Here is a 22,482-nt window from a genome sequence, read left to right on the forward strand (position 1 = left end):
GATGTACAGGGGGCTGGGGCTTATTAAGTATTTGTTCGACAAATGAATGAAGACTAATTTTTTTCAAAACTGAGTTCCTCTCCATTGGATTAGAGCCAATCAGAGATGAATTTGGGGTGAAAATGTTTTCAATCTGAGATTAAATTCCCCCATTTGTTTCTGTTTTATTGGCTTATATTTTTTCTATAAATATTTTATTTTTTCTTATATTGGGCTTCACCAAGGACCTACATATTGTCAGTGAAAATATTTTTACTTATAGTAAAATTTAAATATTTATCTCAGCATTACATTAAATAACATACCTTTCAAAAATTAAGTCATTTAATGTCTTTTGCTGAATTCTGATCTTTCATAAGAATTATTTTCATGGAAGTTTCTTGGCCTGACAGCAGTATTTTGATATGTGTAGCATAATTTTAATGTTACATTATAATGAAATAGAAGTGTGTTGGTAAAAAAGACCTTTTCTCCAACAAGGATCTACTGAATAGCACAGGGAACTATACTCAATATTTTTTAATAACCTATAAGGGAAAAGAATCTGAAAAAGAATATATATATATAACTGAATCGCTTCGCTGTACACCTGAAACTAACACAACATTGTAAATCAAGTGTACTTCAGTACAAAAAAAGAAAAAACAGCTGGAAAAAAAGACCTTTTCTGTTGATCATCATCCTTTTCTTAGGGTACCCATTTTTTATGAACTATATTGGTTTCCATTTCAGAATTTGAACATCTGCTTTTAGTACTTTTAAATCAGGAGGTTTATTTATGACAATAACACATCAATGTGAGACCCTCTCTCTGTTTTTTCTTTCGGCATCTAAAAGCATCTGAGTCAGGATCTAGAAGACTCTTCCTGTTCTTCCACACAAGGAAAATTTAACCGAGAGCAGTTTTACAAGTTTATCATCTTCCCTGGCAAGTGGATTAAAGTCTGGTATGATCGCCTTACCTTGTTGGCGTTACTTGATCGGTAAGCTGCCGGGCACGCACGTGTACGGGTGAAAGACACAAGGGGGCGTGTGGCGGCGCGGGCTCACGTGCTGATAGCAAGGAATTTGGCCGCAGGCTGAGGTTCTCTGGGGGCATTTTCAAGTTGTCCACCCTTTGTGCTGCACACCCAGAGTCGAAGCAGTGAGATCTTGACAACTGAAGAAATTGTCATTGAGTGATTACAATGGGAGCTAGGAGAACTGGGTAAAATGGTTTAGCCTTAAGGTTAGCTTTGGGGTCAATATTATGCCTTGGTCTGCTCATCGCCTGTCAATTTTTGTAGGAGGACCTGCGGCTCCTGTACACAGGGCAGGGCCTGGGTGCCTGGGTGTGGTGTGGGGAGGAAGGGAGGGACACGGGGTGGCCGGGCTGGTGATGTCTGGCCCTTTCCTTTCATGACGTGGGTTCTTCTTCTCTATCCTGTAATTTCAGTGCTGATCTTTCCTTTAAACCCTGTTACTCTTCCTCACCACTGCTCCTCAAGATGCAATGCTGTGGGAGCTGAGGGTACTGGGTGGGGAGGTGGAAGCAGAGGCTGGGGGGTCAGGTTGGCTAAGGCGTGATGGAGTTGGGGCCAGGTAGGGGACTTATCCCCACCTCAAGATATACAGAGGACTGCATTGTGGTCTTCAAGGGCTGTGGGTTTGGAAATGTGTGATGCCGTTACTAGCGGTGTCATCAGCAAATGCTGAGTTTCACCGTTAAATGCCAGCCAGTGCATTCTCTACGTCTGCGTCTTTATTCCTGTCCTGCCCTAGGTTCTTCAGAACCATCTTTTTTTTTTTTTAGATTCCATATATATGTGTTAGCATACGGTATTTGTTTTTTCTCTTTCTGACTTACTTCACTCTGTATGACGGACTCCAGGTCCATCCACCTCATTACAAATAACTCGATTTTGTTTCTTTTTCTGGCTGAGTAATATTCCATTGTATATATGTGCCACATTTTCTTTATCCATTCATCTGTCAATGGACACTTAGGTTGCTTCCATGTCCTGGCTATACTCCAATAAAGATGTTAAAAAAAAAAAAATGCCAGCCAGCGGGGCAGTGGGAGGGCTGGTTGCCTGCTTTGCTGTAGTTGGTCGCCCAGGGACTACTTGTTATAGTAGTGTCTTAAATGGTATGATCACATACTGAAAAACTATAGTCATGCACAATTACAACAGTAAATTTCAGGACCCACAAGTCAGGGAATGGAGTTATAATGGTTTTTCTAACAACACTGTGTTACCCAAGGGACACACACTTAAGACGAAGACTTCATACTTAACTAAAATGATTCAGGATAATACAGTCTGTTAGATGAGGCAGTTTTTTGGAAATACTCATTTAAAAAGAAATTACTGGGCTTCCCTGGTGGTGCAGTGGTTAAGAATCCGCCTGCCAATGCAGGGGACACGGGTTCAAGCCCTGGTCCGGGAAGATTCCCACATGCCACGGAGCAACTAAGCCCGTGAGCCACAACTACTGAGCCTGTGCTCTAGAGCCCACGAGCCACAACTACTGAGCCCACGAGCCACAACTACTGAAGCCCGTATGCCTACAGCCTATGCTCCACAACAAGAGAAGCCACCGCAATGAGAAGCCCGCGCACCACAACAAAGAGTAGCCCCCGCTCGCCGCAACTAGAGAAAGCCCGTGCACAGCAATGAAGACCCAGCGTAGCCAAAAATAAATAAATAAATAAATAAATAAAAAGAAATTACTGAAAGTTGGACTAGCTTGCGTTAACCCTTCATACTAAATACAGATATTTTTGTAGATTTCTAAGTTTGTTATTTTAAAATTTACTCAGTGATGAAAAATTAACAGAAAATCCAGTGAAGGTCTAAAAAAGGATGATGAAGATTATGATAGTTTTGAAAAGGTTATAGTGTTATAGTTTTAATCACCTCACTTGCAAGTTATGGTGGGCTTTAAATTTTGTGCTCAGGGGTGACCTGAGTAGAGATAGCCCCCCTCCCTTATCCAGGGAGCCCCTGGGCTCTGGAGATCCCCGTGGGGATCAAATCCAGGCCCCATCACTTACTAGTGCTGTGATCTTGGGATGGCTACAGAAACCCTCTGTGCCTCAATCTCCTAACTGTCAAATGGGGATAATCTATATCACAGGGAGGTTGTGAGAATTAAACCAACTTAGCCATAGAAAGAGTTCTTTAAATATTAGTTGCTGTTGTTATTATTATTATTACCTGGAATGTGGCCCAGAACCCAGAAAGAAGAAAAAATTTTAAGAATGAAATAAAATGAGGGTAGCCAAAGTAGATGTTGTCAAATCCAGACACTGAAACTTAGCCCCTTAGTAGGTAGGAGCGATCACCCTTTTTTCAGAGGCTATCTAAACCTACTTTCAGTCATCCATCAGCAAGCTTGGTGATTTGGTTTTCTAGTTTGCAGTCAATTTAGAGGGGGGAAAGGGACTCCATGACCTCCAGATGGCAGCAAAGAAGGAGGAAGAAAAACCCAGAACACTGACCTAGAAAAACCGAGCAGCTTGGGACCTTTGCACGGAGAGTGTAACTCCCCCAAACAGAACTGTGGATCAGAACCACCTGGGAGCTTTGCAAAAACACAGGCGCCCAGGTGTGAGAAGTCACCACCCCAGCGTGGCCTTGAGGACAGTGTGGCCTGTGTCACAGCACACCTCCCTAGCTCGTCTTCTCAGTTAGTTCAGAGATGATCTGAAAGGTCTGTTTAAGAAAACAGGGATTCAGGACTTCCCTGGTGGCGCAGTGGTTAAAAATCCACCTGCCAATGCAGGGGACACGGGTTCTAGACCTGGTCCAGGAGGATCCCACATGCCGCGGAGCAACGAAGCCCGTGTGCCACAACTACTGAGCCTGCACTCTAGAACCTGTGAGCCACAGCTACTGAGCCTGTGAGCCACAACTACTGAAGCCCACGCACCTAGAGCCTGAGCTCCGCAGCAAGAGAAGCCACCGCAATGAGAAGCCTGCGCACCGCCGCGAAGAGTAGCCCCCGCTCGCCGCAACTAGAGAAAGCCTGCGCGGAGCAACAAAGACCCAACGCACCCAAAAATAAATAAATAAATAAATAAATAAATAAATAAATAAAAAAACCCAGGGATTCACACGATAGATTTTACATTTTTGACAATGAAAGCTATATTGTTATTTGAAAAGGCATACATAAATTACATTAGATATTCTTGGGGGTATTTAAAGTCACAGGTGGATGAGAGAAGTTGAATTTGCCAAATGAAAGCTTAGAAAGAAAACGTATGCATAATAAAAAACAAACTGCGAGGGTTGGCAGGAAGTGGAAGAAATTGGTGAATAACAGGCACTGAAATCGGACTAATCACTGCTCTGGACTCCCACAGGTTAAGACCTGCTCGATGTTTCTCAGCTTTCCGCTGGAATTCAGGCTGATCTTCCTTGAACGGGTTTCCTTATCCTCTGATCGTAGTTGCGTCACGGGTTTCTGTGATTGCAGCCACTTATGTTTGCCTTCAGTTTGCTATCCATTCTGTTCAGATATTTTCAGACTTGTCTTTGTTTTCCTTTCTCATTTTCTCTTCTTTTCTCTTCTGCCATTACCCCATCTTGCAAAACACCAAGGTTTCCTTTTCATTTAATTAGTTTATCAGGTTGGCGTCTAAAACAAAAAGCTGCCCATCTGAGCATCATTTCATTCATTTATTCATTCACTGAACACATTTTAAAAATAAAGCAAAAATTGAAGCACCTACTCCACGCTAGGCTCTATACGGAGCCCTGCGTATAGGGCAGTGAATAAACAGACACGGTCTCTGCACTAAGGAAGCCCGACTCCACTGGGGGAGATGGGATTTGAGACAGCAAATGGTACTGGGTGCCATGGAAGACACGGAACCTGGGGGAGGAGGGACATGGATGTCAGGACAGATGGCCGCAGAAGGCTTATCTGAGGACACACAGATACGAACTATGGCAGGGAGCTAGCCACGTGACAAGTAGGGGGAAACTCACTATCATCACTGTCATCGCGAGGACGTGCTCTCACGTTTCCCATCCTTACAAATCCTCTCGACCACTTTCCCCCCAGCTGCTGTCCAGGCTCCCTTGCAGCAGAGTTCCTTGAAGTGTTACCTATGCTTTTTCCAATTTCTCTTCTCCCATTTTCTCATAATCCCATTGCATTCAGCCTCCTCTGATCCCAGGACTCCATGGAGTCTGCCCTGGTCCAGGTCACTGTTGACCCTGTCGTTCAGGTCACTAGACCCTCCGTCTTGGTTTACTTTCTTCTCTGGGCTCCCAGGGCTCCGCCCTCTCTTGGTTTTCCTTCTGCCTTGTTGGGTCACTCCTTCCTGGTCACCTTTGCAGGTAACCACTTCCCGTTGGTGTCCTTAGGAGCTGCACAGCTCTTACTCTTTCTACCCTCTCTTCTTTAGTGATCGCATTTAGTCTCATGGCTTTTAACTCCCACCGATCCGCCATTGGCTCTCAGATTTCTGTCTCCAGCTTGGACCTATTGCCCCAATTCTCGACTTGTGTCTCTAACTATGGGATTGACATCTCATGATCGGAGATCATGTTTCAGAGTCGAAATAGCTCTTCATCTCTGCCTTATCCCAAGTCTGCTCCATCTTCAGTGTCCCCCACCTCAGCTGATGACAGACCTATCCTTCCAGGTTCTCAGGTTAAAAATCTTGGTGTCATCCTTTCACACCCACATTCAACTTCTCATAGGAAATTGTGTTTACTGCTTCTTCAAATGTGTCTGCTGCACCTTCCACCTTCAATGTAACCACCCTTGTCTGAGCTGCTTTCATCTCCCACCTGAGTTACTGCAAGAGCATCTGCTCAAACCCATTCTCCCTGTACGCTATTCTTTTTTTAAAACATTTTATTGAAGTATAGTTGATTTACAATGTTGTGTTAATTTCTGCTATACTGCAAAGTGACTCAATTATACATATATCTATTTTTTCAGATTCTTTTCCGTTATGGTTTATCACAGGGTATTGAATATAGTTCCCTGTGCTATACAGTAGGTCCTTGTTGTTTATCTGTTTTATATATAGTAGTATGTATCTGTTAATCTCATACTCAATTTATTCCCCCCTTCCTCTTTGGTAACCATAAGTTTGTTTTTTATGTCTGTGAGTTTATTTGTATCATTTTTTTTAGATTCCATATATAAGTGATATCATGTGATATTTATCTTTCTCTGTCTGACTTCACTTAGTATGATCATCTCTAGGTCCATCCATGTTGCTGCACATGGCATTATTTTATTCTTTTTATGGCTGAGTAATATTCCATTGCATATATGTACCACATCTTATTTATCTATTCATCTGTCGATGTTCATTTAGGTTGCTTCCATGTCTTGGCTATTGTAACTAGTGCTGCAATGAACATTTCGGTGCAGGTATATTTCTGAATTAGAGTTTTGTCTGGGTAAATGCCCAGGAGTGGGTTTGCTCGATCATATAGTAACTCTATTTTTAGTTTTTTGAGAAACCTCCATACGGAACTGTTCTCCATAATGGCTGCACCAATTCATATTCCCACCAACATCTCCCTGTACACTCTTCTTAACACAACAGAGTGAGGCTGGCCTTCCTATTCTTCACCACGCCAAGCCCTCTTCCAGCCTGAAGACCTTTGCACTGGCTGTTCCCTCCACCTGGAGCGCTCTCCCCTTAGATAACCTGCACGACCAACCCCTTGGTCTTTTAAGTGTCTTTTCTCAGTGAGTCTTAGCCTGACCTTCCTGTTTAAAATTCCATCAGCTCCCTGCCCGTACAGTCGTAACTCCTCTCACCTTGTTCTATTCGTTTTTCTATTGCACTAATTATCTTCAGATACTATATCATGTACTCATTTTGTGTGTATTACTTATTTTATGTCACTGCCCACTGGAAAGGAAGCTTCATGAGTTTCATTCACTGATGTATTCCCAGCACCCAGAGCAGTGCCGAGCCCTTTTATTACGTGAACAAATGAATTGACTTCCCTTAGCGAAGCAGCTCCCCTTCCCAATTTCTGCCATTATGATCCTCTTCCCCCAGATTGAAATCTTGGAATCATCTTTACTCTTTCAACCAGTCTTTCACTGTAGATAATCCATTCAATCACAGGGTCCTTTCTGCCTCGTTCTGTATTGGGTCTGAAAGTCACGTGTCCTTTCCAATTCTCCAGCTGTGTCACTTTCCCAGGCCTTCCTTACTTCTCTCTGGGAGTATTATTTATCCTTTCCCCTTCAGTGCATCTTGTTAACCTCTGCAAGATAAATCTTTCTAAAGTACAGCCTTAATCATGACACTCCTTGTCCAGTGAGCAAACTTCTTAGCCCAATATTTAATATTGATATATGAGGAACTGTGGGAGGGGAGTGATGGTGGGGAGGCTGAGGGCAGAGGAATGGAGTCCTGGTGGAGGAGAATCTGGGAAAAAAATACTTTTCAGGAACTTTATTCTTTCCCTTTAAATAGAAAAGAAGTTTTTTGTTTTTTTAAAAAAAATATTTATTTATTTGGCCACGCCAGGATCTTTGTTGCGGCATGCGGGATCTAGTTCTCTGACCAGGGATTGAACCCGGGCCCCCTGCATGGGATTGCAGAGTCTTAACAACTGGGTCACCAGCAAAGTCCCAGAGGTTTGGTTTTTCTAATTGAAATTTTTGTTTTGTTTTATTTCCTAAGTCTTTATATTGTTTTAGGTAGACACATCAAAATGTTATGAGCGCACTAAAGAATACATGATGTATTTTATGGACCTGAGCTAACAAAATACATTTAGCTCTATGAAAAGCGCATAGTAGAAAATAAAAAAACACATAAATTTCCCTTTTCACCAAATATGTATTGCCCCCCCAGATATTTTTTAAAATATTCAACATGAGCATCTTAATATCTGAGTTCTTCACATTTCTGTACTTCTCAATTCTATACAACTTGATTGTCTGATTAAAAAATGGGCAAAAGAACAACTAGAGAAAGTCCTCGCACAGAAACGAAGACCCAACACAGCCATAAATAAATAAATAAATAAATAAATAAATGGGCAAAAGATATGAACAGATACCTCACCCAAGAAGATGTACAGATGGCAAATAAACATGTGAAAAGATGCTCCACGTCATATGTCATTAGGGAATTATGAACTAAAACGATAATGAGATGCCACTACACGCCTATTAGAATGGCCAAATCCAAAACACGGACAACACCAAAGGGTGTGGAGCAATAGGGACTCTCATTTCATTGCTGGTGGGATTGCAAAATGGTTCAGCCACTTTGGAAGACAGCTTGGCAGTTTCTTCCAAACTACACCTACTAGTACCATTTGACCTAGCAATCACGCTCCTTATGTCCGCACAAAAACCTGCACACAAATGTTTATAGATGCTTTTATTCATAATTTTTTTCATAAGTTTGATATTTATTTATTTATTTATTTATGGCTGCGTTGGGTCTTGGCTGCTGCATGCAGGTGTTCTCTAGTTGCAGCGAGTGGGGGCTACTCTTCGTTGCGGTGCGCGGGCTTCTCATTGCGGTGGCTTCTCTTGTTGCGGAGCACCGGCTCTAGGCACGTGGGCTTCAGTAGTTGCGGCACGCGGGCTCAGTAGTTGTGGCTCTGGGGCTGTAGAGCGCAGGCTCAGTAGTTGTGGCGCATGGGCTTCGTTGCTCCGCGGCATGTGGGATCTTCCCGGACCAGGGCTTGAACCCGTGTCCCCTGCATTGGCAGGCGGATTCTTAACCACTGCGCCACCAGGGAAGTCCGCTTTATTCATAATTGTCAAAACTTGGAAGCAACCAAGATGTCTTTTGACAGGTGAGTGGATAAGGAAACGGTGGTATGTCCGTACAGTGCAATGTTATTCAGCACTAGAAAGAAAGGTGCTATCAAACCATGAAAAGACATGGAAGGACCTTCAGTGTGTATTACTAAGTGAAAGAAGCTAATCTGAAAAGGCTACATTCTGTATGATTCCACCAGGGAATCTGGGAAGGGCAGAACTATGGAGACAGTAAAAAGATGAGTGGTTACCAGGGGTTAGAGAGGAGGGATGGATGAATAGGCAGAGCACAGAGGATTTTTAGGGCAGTGAAAATACTCTGTAAGATACTGTAATGGCAGATACATATCATTATACCTTTGTCTAACCCCACAGAATGTCCACCACCAAGAATGAACCATAATGTAGACTCTGGACTTTAGTTGATAATGATTTGTCTGTGTTGGTTCCTCAATTATAACACATGTAGCACCCTAGTGGAGGATGTTGATGGTGGGGGAGGGTGGGTGTGTCTGGGGGGAGGGGCTATGTGGGAACTCTTCGTACTTTCCCCTCAATTTTGTTGGAAATCTAAAACTGCTCTAAAAAATAATGTCTATTAATTAAAAATAGAATGTTCAGGAGTGCCTGAACATGCCAGGGATGAAGTAGCCAATTGTCCCTGTCTAAAAATGGTCATAATTGAATGGGAAAGACCAATATGGGGACTTCCCTGGCGGTCCAGTGGTTAGGACTCCACGCTTCCACTGCAGGGGACGTGGGTTCAATCCCTGGTTGGGGACCTAAGATTCCCACATGCGGCACGGCCAGAAAAAAAAACAACCCCAAAACAATATGTACATGTGCAAACATTGGTGAGGTAAGAAATGTACTCAGAATTCTTGTGAATGACTCATCTAAACTCTCGACCTTGTGGTCCATGCCATCCTCCCTTAACTTCATTTCAGCTGCTCCTTCCCGTAACTCCACCCTGCATCTCGTCCTCGCATAGAAGTCTTCCACCTCTGACGTCATAATCCCAGCCTCCGTTCAAGCTTCGCATCCCCTCCACCTCCCTCCAGAGTCCCCACATCCTCTTTTGCACTTTGATGCATCCACTTCCTCCCACTAGCAGCCCTTATTGCCTCCCCATGATCCAGCTTCAGCCCCTCTGGATCAGCATCTTAAAACTCCCTTTCTTGTCCCTTTGCACATCCACGGATAACACCCCACGGCTGATGAGCTCATCTCTCTACCCTGCACCTCTCAAGTGGAGCCCCCCAAGAGAAAACCACCCCGTGAGGCTGTGGCCATGACATACTTTCAGTCGGACCCTCTGCACATCAGCCCTCCGGCTGGAGCTCTCCTGGCTTCTGAAACTGAGCAGCAAATTCCGGCCACGGAGACTGTATCTGGAAGGGATTGCCATGCACCCCTTCCCCCATTTAGCGGAGTCAGTGAAGCTCCTTCTCTGAAGCACATTTCACTGTTGTGGATGGAGGAATTAACGGTCTTCTCCCAGTAAACCCAATTTAGTGGCCAAGGACACCCAATGGGATTATATTTCATTTATTTCAATAACAGAAAGTGGGAGTTAAATATGGATTTTTAAAAATATAGAACACAGGACAAAGGAAAGAAAGAAGGAAACCTTAAAATCTTGTTACCAAATATAAAGGCGTGCTTGGGATAAGTACTCTCTTGTGGCCAGTCTTTTTGTCAGCATGCAGGTATTCTCTGTTTAAAAACAGACAGCCTTACCTTTTATTCCCTCCGTTTTTAATTTGTTGATTTTGCTCAGAACTGAAGATGTCAAGGAAAACGTGCTGGCGGTTTTACTCATTGTCCTCGTTTCCCTGCTCGGATTCCTGACCCTGAACCGAGGCTTTTGCAAAGACATGTGGGTGCTTCTCTTCTGCCTCGTCATGGCCAGCTGCCAGTACTCCCTGTTAAAGGCAAGAGCACATCTAATTCTTACCATCACTACTGTAGCCTTGAAATCATGAGATGATGACACAGACACTTCTCATTTGTGTTCTAGAGCGTTCAGCCTGACCCCGCCTCGCCGATCCACGTAAGTGTCCAATCACAGGCGAGTAGCTTGTCTGCTCTGCTTGCGTTGCAGATAGGGGAATGGCCAAAATAGATTCAAAAGGCGACGTGCATATCAATATGCATATATATTGAATATATAAATAGAAATATTAATGCATGGTGGCCAAGTTCAGGCTAGATCGGAGAGCGTGGTGGGGATGGTGGCAGGGAAGGGACAGGATGGGGACCAAGAGTGTGTGGAGGGCCTTTTCTATCCCACTGGACTCATGTCAGGAAAGATGGTGAGCCCAGACTCTGCAGTCAGGCTGCCTGCGTTCGTTTTCTGGTTCCTGTGTCTGATTGTTGGACCCTGAACAAAATGTGTACTCTCCATGCCTCAGCTTCCCTGTGTGTAAATAAGGATAATAAAAATGCCTATGGGGATTCAATAATCCAAGTAACGGGCTTAAAACAGTGCCTGGCATAGAGAAATTGCTTAGTAGATGGTAGCTCTTATTGGAAACCTCAGTCTGTAAGCATGAATCATTATTCTTTTTACCTGAAGCTGATCTCTTTCTCTTCCACATTTTCAAGTGTATTGTTACTTTTTACCTCATCATTTGGGGCTCATTTATATCTGACACTCTGGGCTCCCCAGTACTGCTCTCTTGGTGCCTGGGCATTCTTCCATGAGCTCGGAAGCACACGTAACATCCACTGACCTGGCTGCACCTTCCCCTGCGGTGCTGTGGCTCCAGGTCTGGCGCTCTCCCTACTGGGACCCTGGCCACATGCCTTTGCACTGAGACCACTGCCTGGTGGATGTCCCAGCTCCTTGAGAAACCTGCTTTCCTCTGTTATGGTGAGCTCCTGTGGGTCCCTGAAAACCACTTCCAGTGAAAGAAAACTTGACCTTCCCGCTACTGTGCCTTTAAAAAATTCATATCCAGGATTTAGGGCTGCTTTTACATCTGTGATAGCTCATGCTTAGCTCATAGTAATTAAGAAAAGCTTGTAATTGGACACTCACCTGGCATACATTACTATCTTGTTAAATTCCTCTGTTCCCCACAATTGGTTTACATATAATACATCTTCTTTCATCCCAGAGTCTGAATGTCAAGCTAAGGATAAGCAGCATAATGAGGGCATCACGGACGTGTTGTTGTGATTATCGTCAGGAATCTGGGTTAGGTGATGAGAGCAGAGATGTGCAGCCCTGGGATGTGTTGTCCCAGCCCACCCTAGATGCGACACTGGCGTCGTCCTGCTGTGATAAATAAGCCCCGCTTCCTAGTGACAGCACTTGGGTCACTGTCTTTCTGGGTGACCTGGGGGAGGGGTGTTGTATGCTAGTAAACATTCATTTCCTGCGTGTATTTTCAGGAATAATGCTAGGCGAGGAGGAGGGCAAGTACAGCTGCATAATCCCTGTAGATCTGTAATGACTGTTCGCAGGACCCCTGGGTCCTGCTCTAAGTTGGAGTCGTATTGTTGATATTAATCCAGTTCCTGGAGGACTGAATGCAGCTGCTCTTCCTTTATCTGAGCAAGCATGTCGTAGTGAGATAGGAAGAAATGACTTCCCTTACTGTCAACAGAAGCCACAGTCAGACATCAAACTATGTTTATTGCAGTACTTAATTTGCTTACACAGATTTTAAGTAGAATTAGTCCCAGATTTGAGCTGGCATTTCTCTAACTGTTCTGATGAGGAAAGAAAATATGGTAGCTATAAAATAGTTCCTCTTGCAATGTGGCTGAGCCATGCAGGCGTTTAGAGGCTGATTTACTGTTTAGAGATGAGAAAACCTCAGAAAGGAGATGGTCAAGAGAATGAACCCAGTCTGGTAGAGAGATGGTTCTCAAGCCTGCCACCAGCCCTGGCTAAGTTTCATTCATCAGGGGCTGTCAGATGAACCAAAGTGCTTTTCAAAACTGCATTACTTTGTTCGTTCCCAGGGAGGGCTGTTCATGCAGTCAGTTCTTGCTCTTGGAGTGATATTGACTGACTTTCTTCTTTGTTTCCTTCCAGGAGCACAGAGGTGGCAAATTTTGAGCAAGTTGTTAAAACCTGAAGATAGCACAATGATTAAAAAAAAATTTTTTTTTTTTGCATAACATTCTGTGTGCTTCAGATAGAGTTGCAGGTTAATACTGGCCTGCTAATAGTTACGTACCATCAACCCTGGGCCTGAAAGGAACGTGTCTGATTGTAAAAGAAAAGAGGTCTAGGAGAGCTTAAAAAGATGAGAATGGGGGGTAGCTCCTGGACGGGATCCGAGGATCAGAGACTGGCAACTTAGTCACGGGCAGTGAGGCTATTCCTTGGCTTACACAGATTTATACATGGGTCTAACCAACAGTATCCACTAATGATAACCCAGAAAGCAAAATCCAGTAGGATCGCTGGCACAGAGCCAGTGTCGGGGCCTTTCCCAGCACCTGCAGGGATTCTGAGTTAGGGCAGCTGGGGCAGCACTTGGGAACCTGCATTTTAACACTCCCCCACCCCGTGCTGATGGCGGAGGTGATCTCAGATCACGCCTGAGAAACGCCGGGCTAACTGGAAGCGTGCAGGTTTCGGGATTCGAATCCAGCCTCGCCATGTACAAACTACGGCATCTTGGTCAGGTGACTTCTCTGAATCTCCTGTTTTTCCTCTGTAAAAGAGGAAATAATGAAATAGGATTGTAAGGGGATTAAACAAGAGAATGTACATCCAGGGCTCAGCCTAGAATCTGGCACCGTGGGAGCACTTGACAAATGCTGGCCATTTTTGTGTGAGTAAAGTGGGGATAATAATAACAACCTCAGCTGGATTTGGTCATGAGTGAGTTGGATAATTTACATAATGTGCCCAGTGCAGGACCTAGAATATCAAGTCCTCTGTAAAGGTTGCTCTCCTTTCTCCCTGTGCTCTGCGGATCCAGAGGGCTGAGTGTACGGTTTCCACAAACCCCACGCCTAGGTCCCCAATTATTAACCTCTTCCATCAGTATGTTACAGTTGTCACAACTACAGAACCAATATGGATACATTATTATTAACTGAGGTCCATATCTCACTCAGATTTCCTTAGTTTTTACGTAATATCCCTTTTTTTTTTTTGAGGATTCCATCCAGGACATTGCCTGACATTTAGTCATTCTCTCTCCTAAGGCTCCTCCTGGCTGTGACAGTTTCTCAGGTGTTCCTTGGTGTTTGATAACCTGGACAGCTGTGAGGAGCATTGGTCACGATTTTGTAGACTGTCCCTCAGTTGGGATTTAGCTGGTGCTCATCTGATGGTTTAACTGGGTTATGGATTTGGGGGAGGAAAACCGCAGAAGTAAAGTGCCATTTTCCTCACATCATTTCGAGGTTATGTACAATCAACATGACTTAACCACTTTTGATGTTGACCTTGAACACCTGGTTAAGGTGCTGTTTATTAGAGAAATGTTTTTTTTTAAAATTTCACTGAAAATTTTTAGAAATTGAAGTATAGTTGATTTACAGTGTTGTGTTAGTTTCTGGTGTGCAGCAAAGTGATTGGTTATACATATACATATCTATTCTTTTTTGGATTCTTTTCCATTATAGGTTATTACAAGGTATTAAGTATAGTTCCCTGTGCTCTACAGTAGGTCCTTGTTGGTTATCTGTTTTATATACAGAAGTGTGTATCTGTTAATCCCAAACTCCTAATTTATCCCTCCCCCGCCTTTCCCCTTTGGTAACCATAAATTTGTTTTTCTGTCTGTAAGTCTGTTTCTGTTTTGTAAATAAGTTCATTTGTATTGTTTTTTAGATTCCACATATAAGTGATATCATACGATGTTTGTCTAACTTACTTCACTTCGTATGATCATCTCTAAGTCCATCCATGTTGCTGCAAATGGCATTATTTCATTCTTTTCTATGGTTGAGTAATATTCCACTGTATATATGTGCCACCAAGTGTGGGTCATAGAATACTTGCTGGCTAGGGTTTTACTGGGGTTCAGCTTCCTTAGGGCAGTGGGCACCCATCCCCAGATCTCCTTCTTTTGCGCCACACACAAGGGGAACTGAAGTGTATAGTTAAAAATTTTCAGTATACATCCAGACAAAATGAAAACTTTAATTAGAAAAGATACACGCACCCCAGTGTTCATAGCAGTACTATTATAATAGCCAAGACATGGAAGCAGCCCAAGTACCCATCAATAGATGATTGGATAAAGAAGAGGTGGTGTATATAAACAATGGAATATTACTCAGCAAAAAAAAAAAGAATGAAGTATTGCCATTTGCAGCAACTTGGATGGGCCTAGAGAATATTATGCTTAGTGAAATAAGTCAGACAGAGAAAGACAAATACTATATGATATCACTTATGTGTGGAATCTAAAAAATAATACAAATGAATCTATATACAAATCAGAAACAGACTCACAGACAGAAAGCAAACTTACAGTTACCAAAAGGTAGAGAGGGGGAAGGATAAATTAGGAGTGTGGGATTAACAGATACAAACTACTATACATAAAATAGATAAGCCACAAAGATTTACTGTATAGCCCAGGGAACTATATTGAATATCTTGCAATAACCTATAATGGAATATAATCTGCATAAAAAAACCCAAAACAAATCACTATACTGTATATCTGAAACTAACACAATATTGTAAATCAACTATACTTCAATTAAAACAACGTGACTCTAAATATAAACAGGTGAATTGCTAAAGCAAACAGCGAATACTTATTATAGTGAAGAGAATTCCACGTAGGTAGACATAGTGTCTCAGAGGGGCTGGACAGAGCAGCAGGCGGTTATTTTTCTACACCCTCTCCTGGTAGGAGCCCTCTTCACCCTCCTGAGTTCTTTCAGGAAGAGGTGACACCTTCCAGAAGAAGCTATTACGAATGATCTCCCCCCCACTCTCTCTTTACTTCACATGAGTAACATTCACGTCATGTGTCTAAAGAATGAGGATTGCAAATGAGCTGGGTCCCAGTGAGGTTGAGTGTTGGGCCTAGAAGGATCCAGTGGCAAATGCAGTCACCGTCTGGGTCAGTTTGGGGAGCCAGTGGGAAGTAGCCAGTCAGCCAGCGGCGGGGTCCAAGCCCTGGCTCGGCCACACTGCAAAGCCTGGGACAAAGTTCTTCCTCTTTGTGCCTCAGTTTACCCTTGGCAAAATGAGAGTAATAGTAGGACTTCTTCGAGTGGAATATTTAAAGTAGGTAGAAGAGCGCCTGAGGCACAGGAAAGCAGGATAAATGTTAGCCTTTGCTGTTTTGCATCAGCTTGTCAAAAACAGCTGACCTCTGAGTGCGGCCAGACGGGAACTAGTGCAGACTCAGCAGGTGTGAGGCAGCTCTTTTCTGCCCTCTGGGCTGAGAAGCAGAGAATCGGACCTGCACGAAGCCTGGAGCTGGCACGGGTAACGGCAGAGATGGGGTGGGGCTGGCATGTCCTGGTTGCTGACAGCCTCGGTTCAGTGCCCCTGGGTTCAGACACCCCATCTTGCTTATAACGAAACCCTTTTATCGCTGTGTCTCCCTGTCTGTCTATCTATCCATCTATATCTATCTATCTATCCATCCATCTATCTATCTATCTATCTATCTATCTATCATCTATCAATCTATCTATCCATCCATCCATCTATCTACTTATCTATCAGCAGCAAGTTTGAAGCATCTGACCAGCCCACTCTCTTGGTAAGAGGGCAGTTAGAATGGTCTGGTCCCCTAGCCACAAGCACCACTGCTCTCCGGGTGGGGACCTGTAGGTTTGGATACATTCTCTCACCTTACCCTTTCCTTGCCCTGCGACCAGAGCACCGCCTGTGAAATTGTGTATGTAGGTGGGGTTAATGGGAGACCCAAATGCATGTGTAGACCAGCTTTTGTAAAACAGCCTGCAAGATGCCCCAGAGCAGAAATCAGCAGTGCTTCCCCAGGACATTTGAAGGTGAAAAAACAGGTGGGAAACACTTGGACAAGTTTTAAAAGATTGTGATCAGACTTCACCTGGAGGAGCGAGTGGAATTCTTCTATTGAAAAAAAAAATCAATCCTTGGGAGGTTTTATGATTGAATCCTATGTGAAAGAAGGAACTGGAGAGCAGGGAAATTTTATTAGTGGGTGTTCTTAGGAATCAAGACAAATAAAAGTGACTCACATGCCATGTATTAGCGATATGCTTAGAATGGTTTGGGGACCCAAAAGATAGCATGATGGTGAGGGCAGCCTGTTTCTAAGGGAGCCTTAAGGTTTGTCTCAGAAATTACAAATAAAAAGAAAGCATTCCCATGCCCAATAAATAAAGTTTGACTTGGATGATCCAAGATGATATCTTAAATTTGTTCAAAGCCAGAGACTTTCAATTCCTGGAAAAAGTATTTTTAACCTTTTAGTAACAGAAAGAATCAGGGCAAGTGGGAAGTAGCTATTTAATTATATTTCTGAAATGGTATCAGTTTGAGGAAAGATCTCATATGCTTGTGTATTTGTATACTAAGTGGCTATCTATACCAAGCAATTTATTTTGCTATTCACTTGATAAGAAATGCATTAAGATTTCACTTATACTTTAGTTTCAATTTTTTTTTAAATGCAGAGGACGTATCCCCTTACCCATTAATCTATGACCTAGTTGGATTCAAAAGGAAATTTCATAAGAGTACAAAATATTCCTTTAAGACTGAGTCTGGACTCAGGGCCAAACATAGCCAGCCCCCATGGACAGCCTGTGTTTTCCTTTCTATTAAAAGATGGTCTCAGAATAAGACTATTTCTATTATAGAAGCAGTGGCAATTTAAATTGCATTTCTAAATATGTTCAAGTCAGTGACTTTAAAAATTCATATCCAAACTTGTATCACTTTCTTTTTTTTTGACATATTTCCTAGTCTTTTTATTTTATTTTTTTAACACCTTTATTAGAGTATAATTGCTTTACAATGGTGTGTTAGTTTCTGCTTTATAACAAAGTGAATCAGCTATACATATACATATATCCCCATATCGCCTCCCTCTTGCGTCTCCCTCCCACCCTCCCTATCCCACTCCTCTAGGTGGTCACAAAGCACCGAGCTGATCTCCCTGTGCTATGTGGCTGCTTCCCACTAGCTATCTATTTTACACTTGGTAGTGTATATATGTCCATGCCACTCTCTTTGTCCCAGCTTACCCTTCCCACTCCCCGTGTCCTCAAGTCCATTCTCTACGTCTGTGTCTTTATTCCTGTCCTGCCCTTAGGTTCTTCACAACCCTTTTTCTTTTTTCTTTTCTTTTTTTTTTTTTAGATTCCATATATGTATGTGTTAGCATACGGTATTTGTTTTCCTCTTTCTGACTTACTTCACTCTGTATGACAGACTCTAGGTCCGTCCACCTCACTACAAATAACTCAATTTCGTTTCTTTTTATGGCTGAGTAATATTCCATTGTATATATGTGCCACTTCTTCTTTATCCATTCATCTGTCGATGGACACTTAGGTTGCTTCCATGTCCTGGCTATTGTAAATAGAGCTGCAATGAACATTGTGGTACATGACTCTTTTTGAATTATGGTTTTCTCAGGATATATGCCCAGTAGTGGGATTGCTGGGTCGTATGGTAGTTCGATTTTTAGTTTTTTAAGGAACCTCCATACTGTTCTCCATAGTGGCTGTATCAATTTACATTCCCACCAACAGTGCAAGAGGGTTCCCTTTTCTCCACACCCTCTCCAGCATTTATTGTTTGTAGATTTTTTGATGATGGCCATTCTGACTGGTGTGAGGTGATCAAACTTGTATCACTTTCATCTTGACTTTTTATACTCAAAGTAGTTCATGAATTGCAAATAATATTCTCTCCCTAATTCATTTTTGTTGGTTTTTTGAACCTTATGAATTGTGCATTGATTTGTGAGATGTAAATTAATTCTTCATTGACTTTGCCCTGGAAAGTTGATGTTATAGCTTTTCCTTAATTTTTCTATCCATTCCAGAAGAAGAATAAAACAATGTGTCCGCTCGCCTCTTAAGAACATTTTGAAGGCTAAGATGAAATCGGTTAAGTTTTTGGTCCTCCTCAGAGGACAATGCATATAAATAGCAAATGTTTAAAAATTGATTATTCCACTGTGCTACACTGAGACATTTTGTGCAGTCTCTGCAGGTATAATTTGGCACCTGTATTGTCTTGCTTTCTAAGACATAAGGAAATTGAAGCCTACAACTTATAATTCTATTTCTTGTTAATAATGGAGCTCAACTTAGAGCATGCAGAGCAAATAGTGGTTTAAATTAGTTTTGCACTTGAAATGAACAACACAAATGGAAGTTTCACTGTGGGGGAAGCATTGAATTAGATCTAGATTTTATCCAAGGCTGGTAATTACATTTTCAGGTAAATCTTGCTGAGTCTGAGAGACATAACATTCTTTTTGATATTGTTATTCTTCTTTGACAGAGTAAGCATCAGGGTATTTTTTTTTTTCCCTTGGTGTTTTGTGTGTATGAATTATGGCGGGGGAGGGGTGAATTGTTATATGGTGTAAGTTGTATAATATGGTGTAAATGATTGACTATGAGGCTTTTGTTATTTAATCAAAATTAAAGGTACCATTCAGAAATTGTCTTTGTTTTCTAGGGACACAACCAAATCATAACATACAGCAGACCAATCTATTTTTGTGTGCTATGTGGCCTTATTTTGCTTCTTGATACTGGGGCCAAAGCCAGGTACCCTCCCACTTACATTGTGTATGGCCTGAAGCTCTTCTCTCCAGGGTCTCTCCAGTCGGCTAGGGACCTCTTAATAGGTGAGTTCATTTGGGGGTTGTGGGGAAGAATATAGAGGTGGGAGGATATTTCTTCCCGTTATTTTCTGAATCCCTCATTGGAGAAACTTTCTTACTTTATTATTGGATCGAGAGATGCGCATTTTTCTCTTGGCTTGCATGCTTTCAGAAGACGGCCTGGGAGCCAGAGCCCCAAGCATCCAACAAGGGACGTATTCTAAAGGATGTTGATATCTACGAGCAGGGAGCTGCAGCATCATAATATCTGAAGACTGGTGGCTGAGGTGCCTGGTGTGTGGCGTCAGTGGGGCTCCCCAGGGTGGAGGCGATTTTGCCATTAGGGTGGCAGCCACAGCCCTACCTGCACGGCACAGATGCTCTGGTAACACGTGAGTGGACGTGGTTCTCAGTCCAGATGGAGTCCTGGATATGCTGTCACCCAACCTTCCACTGGTGCACTTTACTTGCCTTAAGGTCTAGGCAGTGTTTGATGTAAAATGCTCCATTTACACAAGTGACCTTCATAATATAATGGTGTAGAGCCCCAGCTTCGGAGCCAGATGGCTGGCTGTTTGAATTCCAGCTCTGCTTCTTTACTAGTTGTGTGACCTTGAGCAAAATTCAACTGTGATATGGGGACAAAAATAGTACACACCACAGAGATTGTTGCAAATTTTAGATGAGTTGGTATATTTAAACACATAGAAACGTGCCTTTAACCAGGTATTAGCTATTATTATCTTTATTATGCAAAGAGGCTGCCCCACTGTGGGCCCGCAGCTCCGAAGACTTGACTGACAAAGCTCTGAGAATTCTTGTGATGACATCCAGAGGTTTCCACACCTGCTAACTTGTGATTATCTGATCCCATTGACCAGATGAGTTGATAAAGGACAGTTACCAAAGACACCACCCCCTAGATCGGTTACTTGCCAGCCAGAAATTTTACTCAAGAGGAGATTGTCAAAGCCCTCATTAGGACCAGGACAAGAGAGAAACAGGAGCTGAGTACATGTGAGGTTGTTTACCATCATGTGTCTGAAGATGCTCTTGTGCCTGTCACGCGGAGGAAGTGGTCCTCCTCTGACTGGTGCTGGGGCATGTGGAATAGCGGCTGGAGTTGTGCCTTATGGGTGATAATCTCTGTTCCCCACTGCCACTCTTGGTTTCTGCTCAGACCACCAATGTGCCACAATGGAGAGAGGCGCCAGAGGAAGAGGGGCAAGGGAGACAGGAAGATCTGCTGTCTGCTGCCTTATTCTGCTCCCAGGGAGGAAGGGGTTGAATGAGAACCAAGGGTAGGAGATGAGTCCAGTGGCCATTGAGCAGGTGGGAAGGATGGAGAAGCTCTTTGTCACATGTCATCCAAGAAGAGAACATCAGATAACAGAACAATAGAAGGAGAAGAAAGCACAGTGACAAGAGACAAGGAATCTGGAGGATAAAATTGGCACAAGAAGAAAGACAAAGTCAGTGGTGGGACTAGTTGCTTTTGTAGGCTGAGGGGTGAATTAAGGAAATGGAAACACTCAGGGTGATATTCTTACATAATTTATTTTCCTTTTATGATCTTTCATATATGTTCAGAATATCACTTCTCTTTCATTATAAGGAAAAAAAAATTTTTTTTCCCTCCGGGAGGAAGGTGAAGGGCCTTCTTAGTCAGTGCTCATTTCCTTTGCTGACCTCTGGGCTGAATTTTTTATTATTTTCCATTTGGGTAACTTCAGCAAAAGCCTATGAGCGAGACTGGCTTTGTAATCATCCTTTGGATGAGAAAGCCGAGAGGTCTTCAGTTCTTAAGAACCGTATTTCCAGAGGAGCAGTAACAAAGCTAGAGCGTGCCCTGAGGAATGTGGCCACATGGGCTACACTGGGTCTGCAGATGGGGCAAGGGAATGGGGGCGTCCAGCCTACAGAAGAAATGCTTGAGTCCTAGAGGCACACGTGATGGCTGTAGGTGGTTAAAAGGCTGCCAGGTCGAAGTGGGAGGGATTTTATTCTCTGTTGTTCTCTGTTGGTGTAGCTGTAGCAACTAGTCCCGGTGGCTAGTAGGTGGATTTCGGCTCACTGGAAGCCTGGTGTTGTGGTTTGGTTTAGAGCTGTCCAATAGGGCCGTGGGTTGCCTAGTGATGCGAGAAGTTCCCTGACGTGGGAAGAACTCAGGCAAGATGAGACAGCCGTCACTTGTAGAAGGGTTCCACGCACTGGATGGGTTCTTTATCAGATGGCCTCTATGGTCCTTTTTCAGATGTGAGAGTTTGATGTTTTATTTTAGTCTTTAGGACCATAATCCCTTACCTACACTAACGCAGCTTCAAGGAGGTAACCCGTGGAGATGGTGGAGGTTTTGTAACCAGTGACTGAGATGGATCCACCCTCATCTGCACTCCGAGACTCACATTTCCACGTCTTGTGTAGAGACTTGTCTCTTGGCCCCAGGAATCCATGTCAGCACGGCGTGCTAATACACAGATACGGCATGTAGGGGACACACAACGTATACAGTCATACCAAGTTCATAGTCTTGGTTTTACTTCCATGTTATTTTAATTCTGCTTACCTCCCCCAAGCCCCAACCTGCAAATATAGTAATGAATATTACTATTCACATAACGGAAGAAAGAAGCAAGTTCCAGTATTTTTATTTATGCATTGTGCTTGGAAGGAAACGGAACTGTACCAGAAGTTTCTGCATTTATGGTAATTATTAGGCAACATGAGGAGTAGGCAAGATGTGAGGGAAAATTACAGGCGCTCTCAGCAGGACGCTGACAAGAAGAGGCTTTGTGCACAGGGAAAGTTGCCAACAACCACAGGGACTTCTTGATTGTTTACTTATGGAAAAAAGGACAAAATCATTTCGGCAACTTCAAGTGGAATTTTCTAGCCGTCCTCCTGATGCTTCTTCATTCACGTGTGCTGCACCCTGACATTCGCATGG

General features: G+C 43.1%; 1 protein-coding gene across 1 annotated transcript in view; it reads left to right on the forward strand.

Annotated features, from left to right (window-relative positions):
• PCNX2 (pecanex 2) overlaps nucleotides 1-22,482 on the forward strand; it is a 303,741-nt gene that overhangs the window by 70,947 nt on the left and 210,312 nt on the right. Inside the window, exons 10-13 of the mRNA XM_061182433.1 lie at nucleotides 838-983; nucleotides 10,538-10,691; nucleotides 10,778-10,810; nucleotides 19,388-19,559. Of these exons, the coding sequence (XP_061038416.1) occupies nucleotides 838-983; nucleotides 10,538-10,691; nucleotides 10,778-10,810; nucleotides 19,388-19,559 (505 nt within the window). The remainder of the gene's footprint in view (nucleotides 1-837; nucleotides 984-10,537; nucleotides 10,692-10,777; nucleotides 10,811-19,387; nucleotides 19,560-22,482) is intronic.

The sequence above is a fragment of the Eubalaena glacialis genome, chromosome 1 (genome assembly GCF_028564815.1).
Source record: "Eubalaena glacialis isolate mEubGla1 chromosome 1, mEubGla1.1.hap2.+ XY, whole genome shotgun sequence".
Taxonomy (NCBI): domain Eukaryota; kingdom Metazoa; phylum Chordata; class Mammalia; order Artiodactyla; family Balaenidae; genus Eubalaena; species Eubalaena glacialis.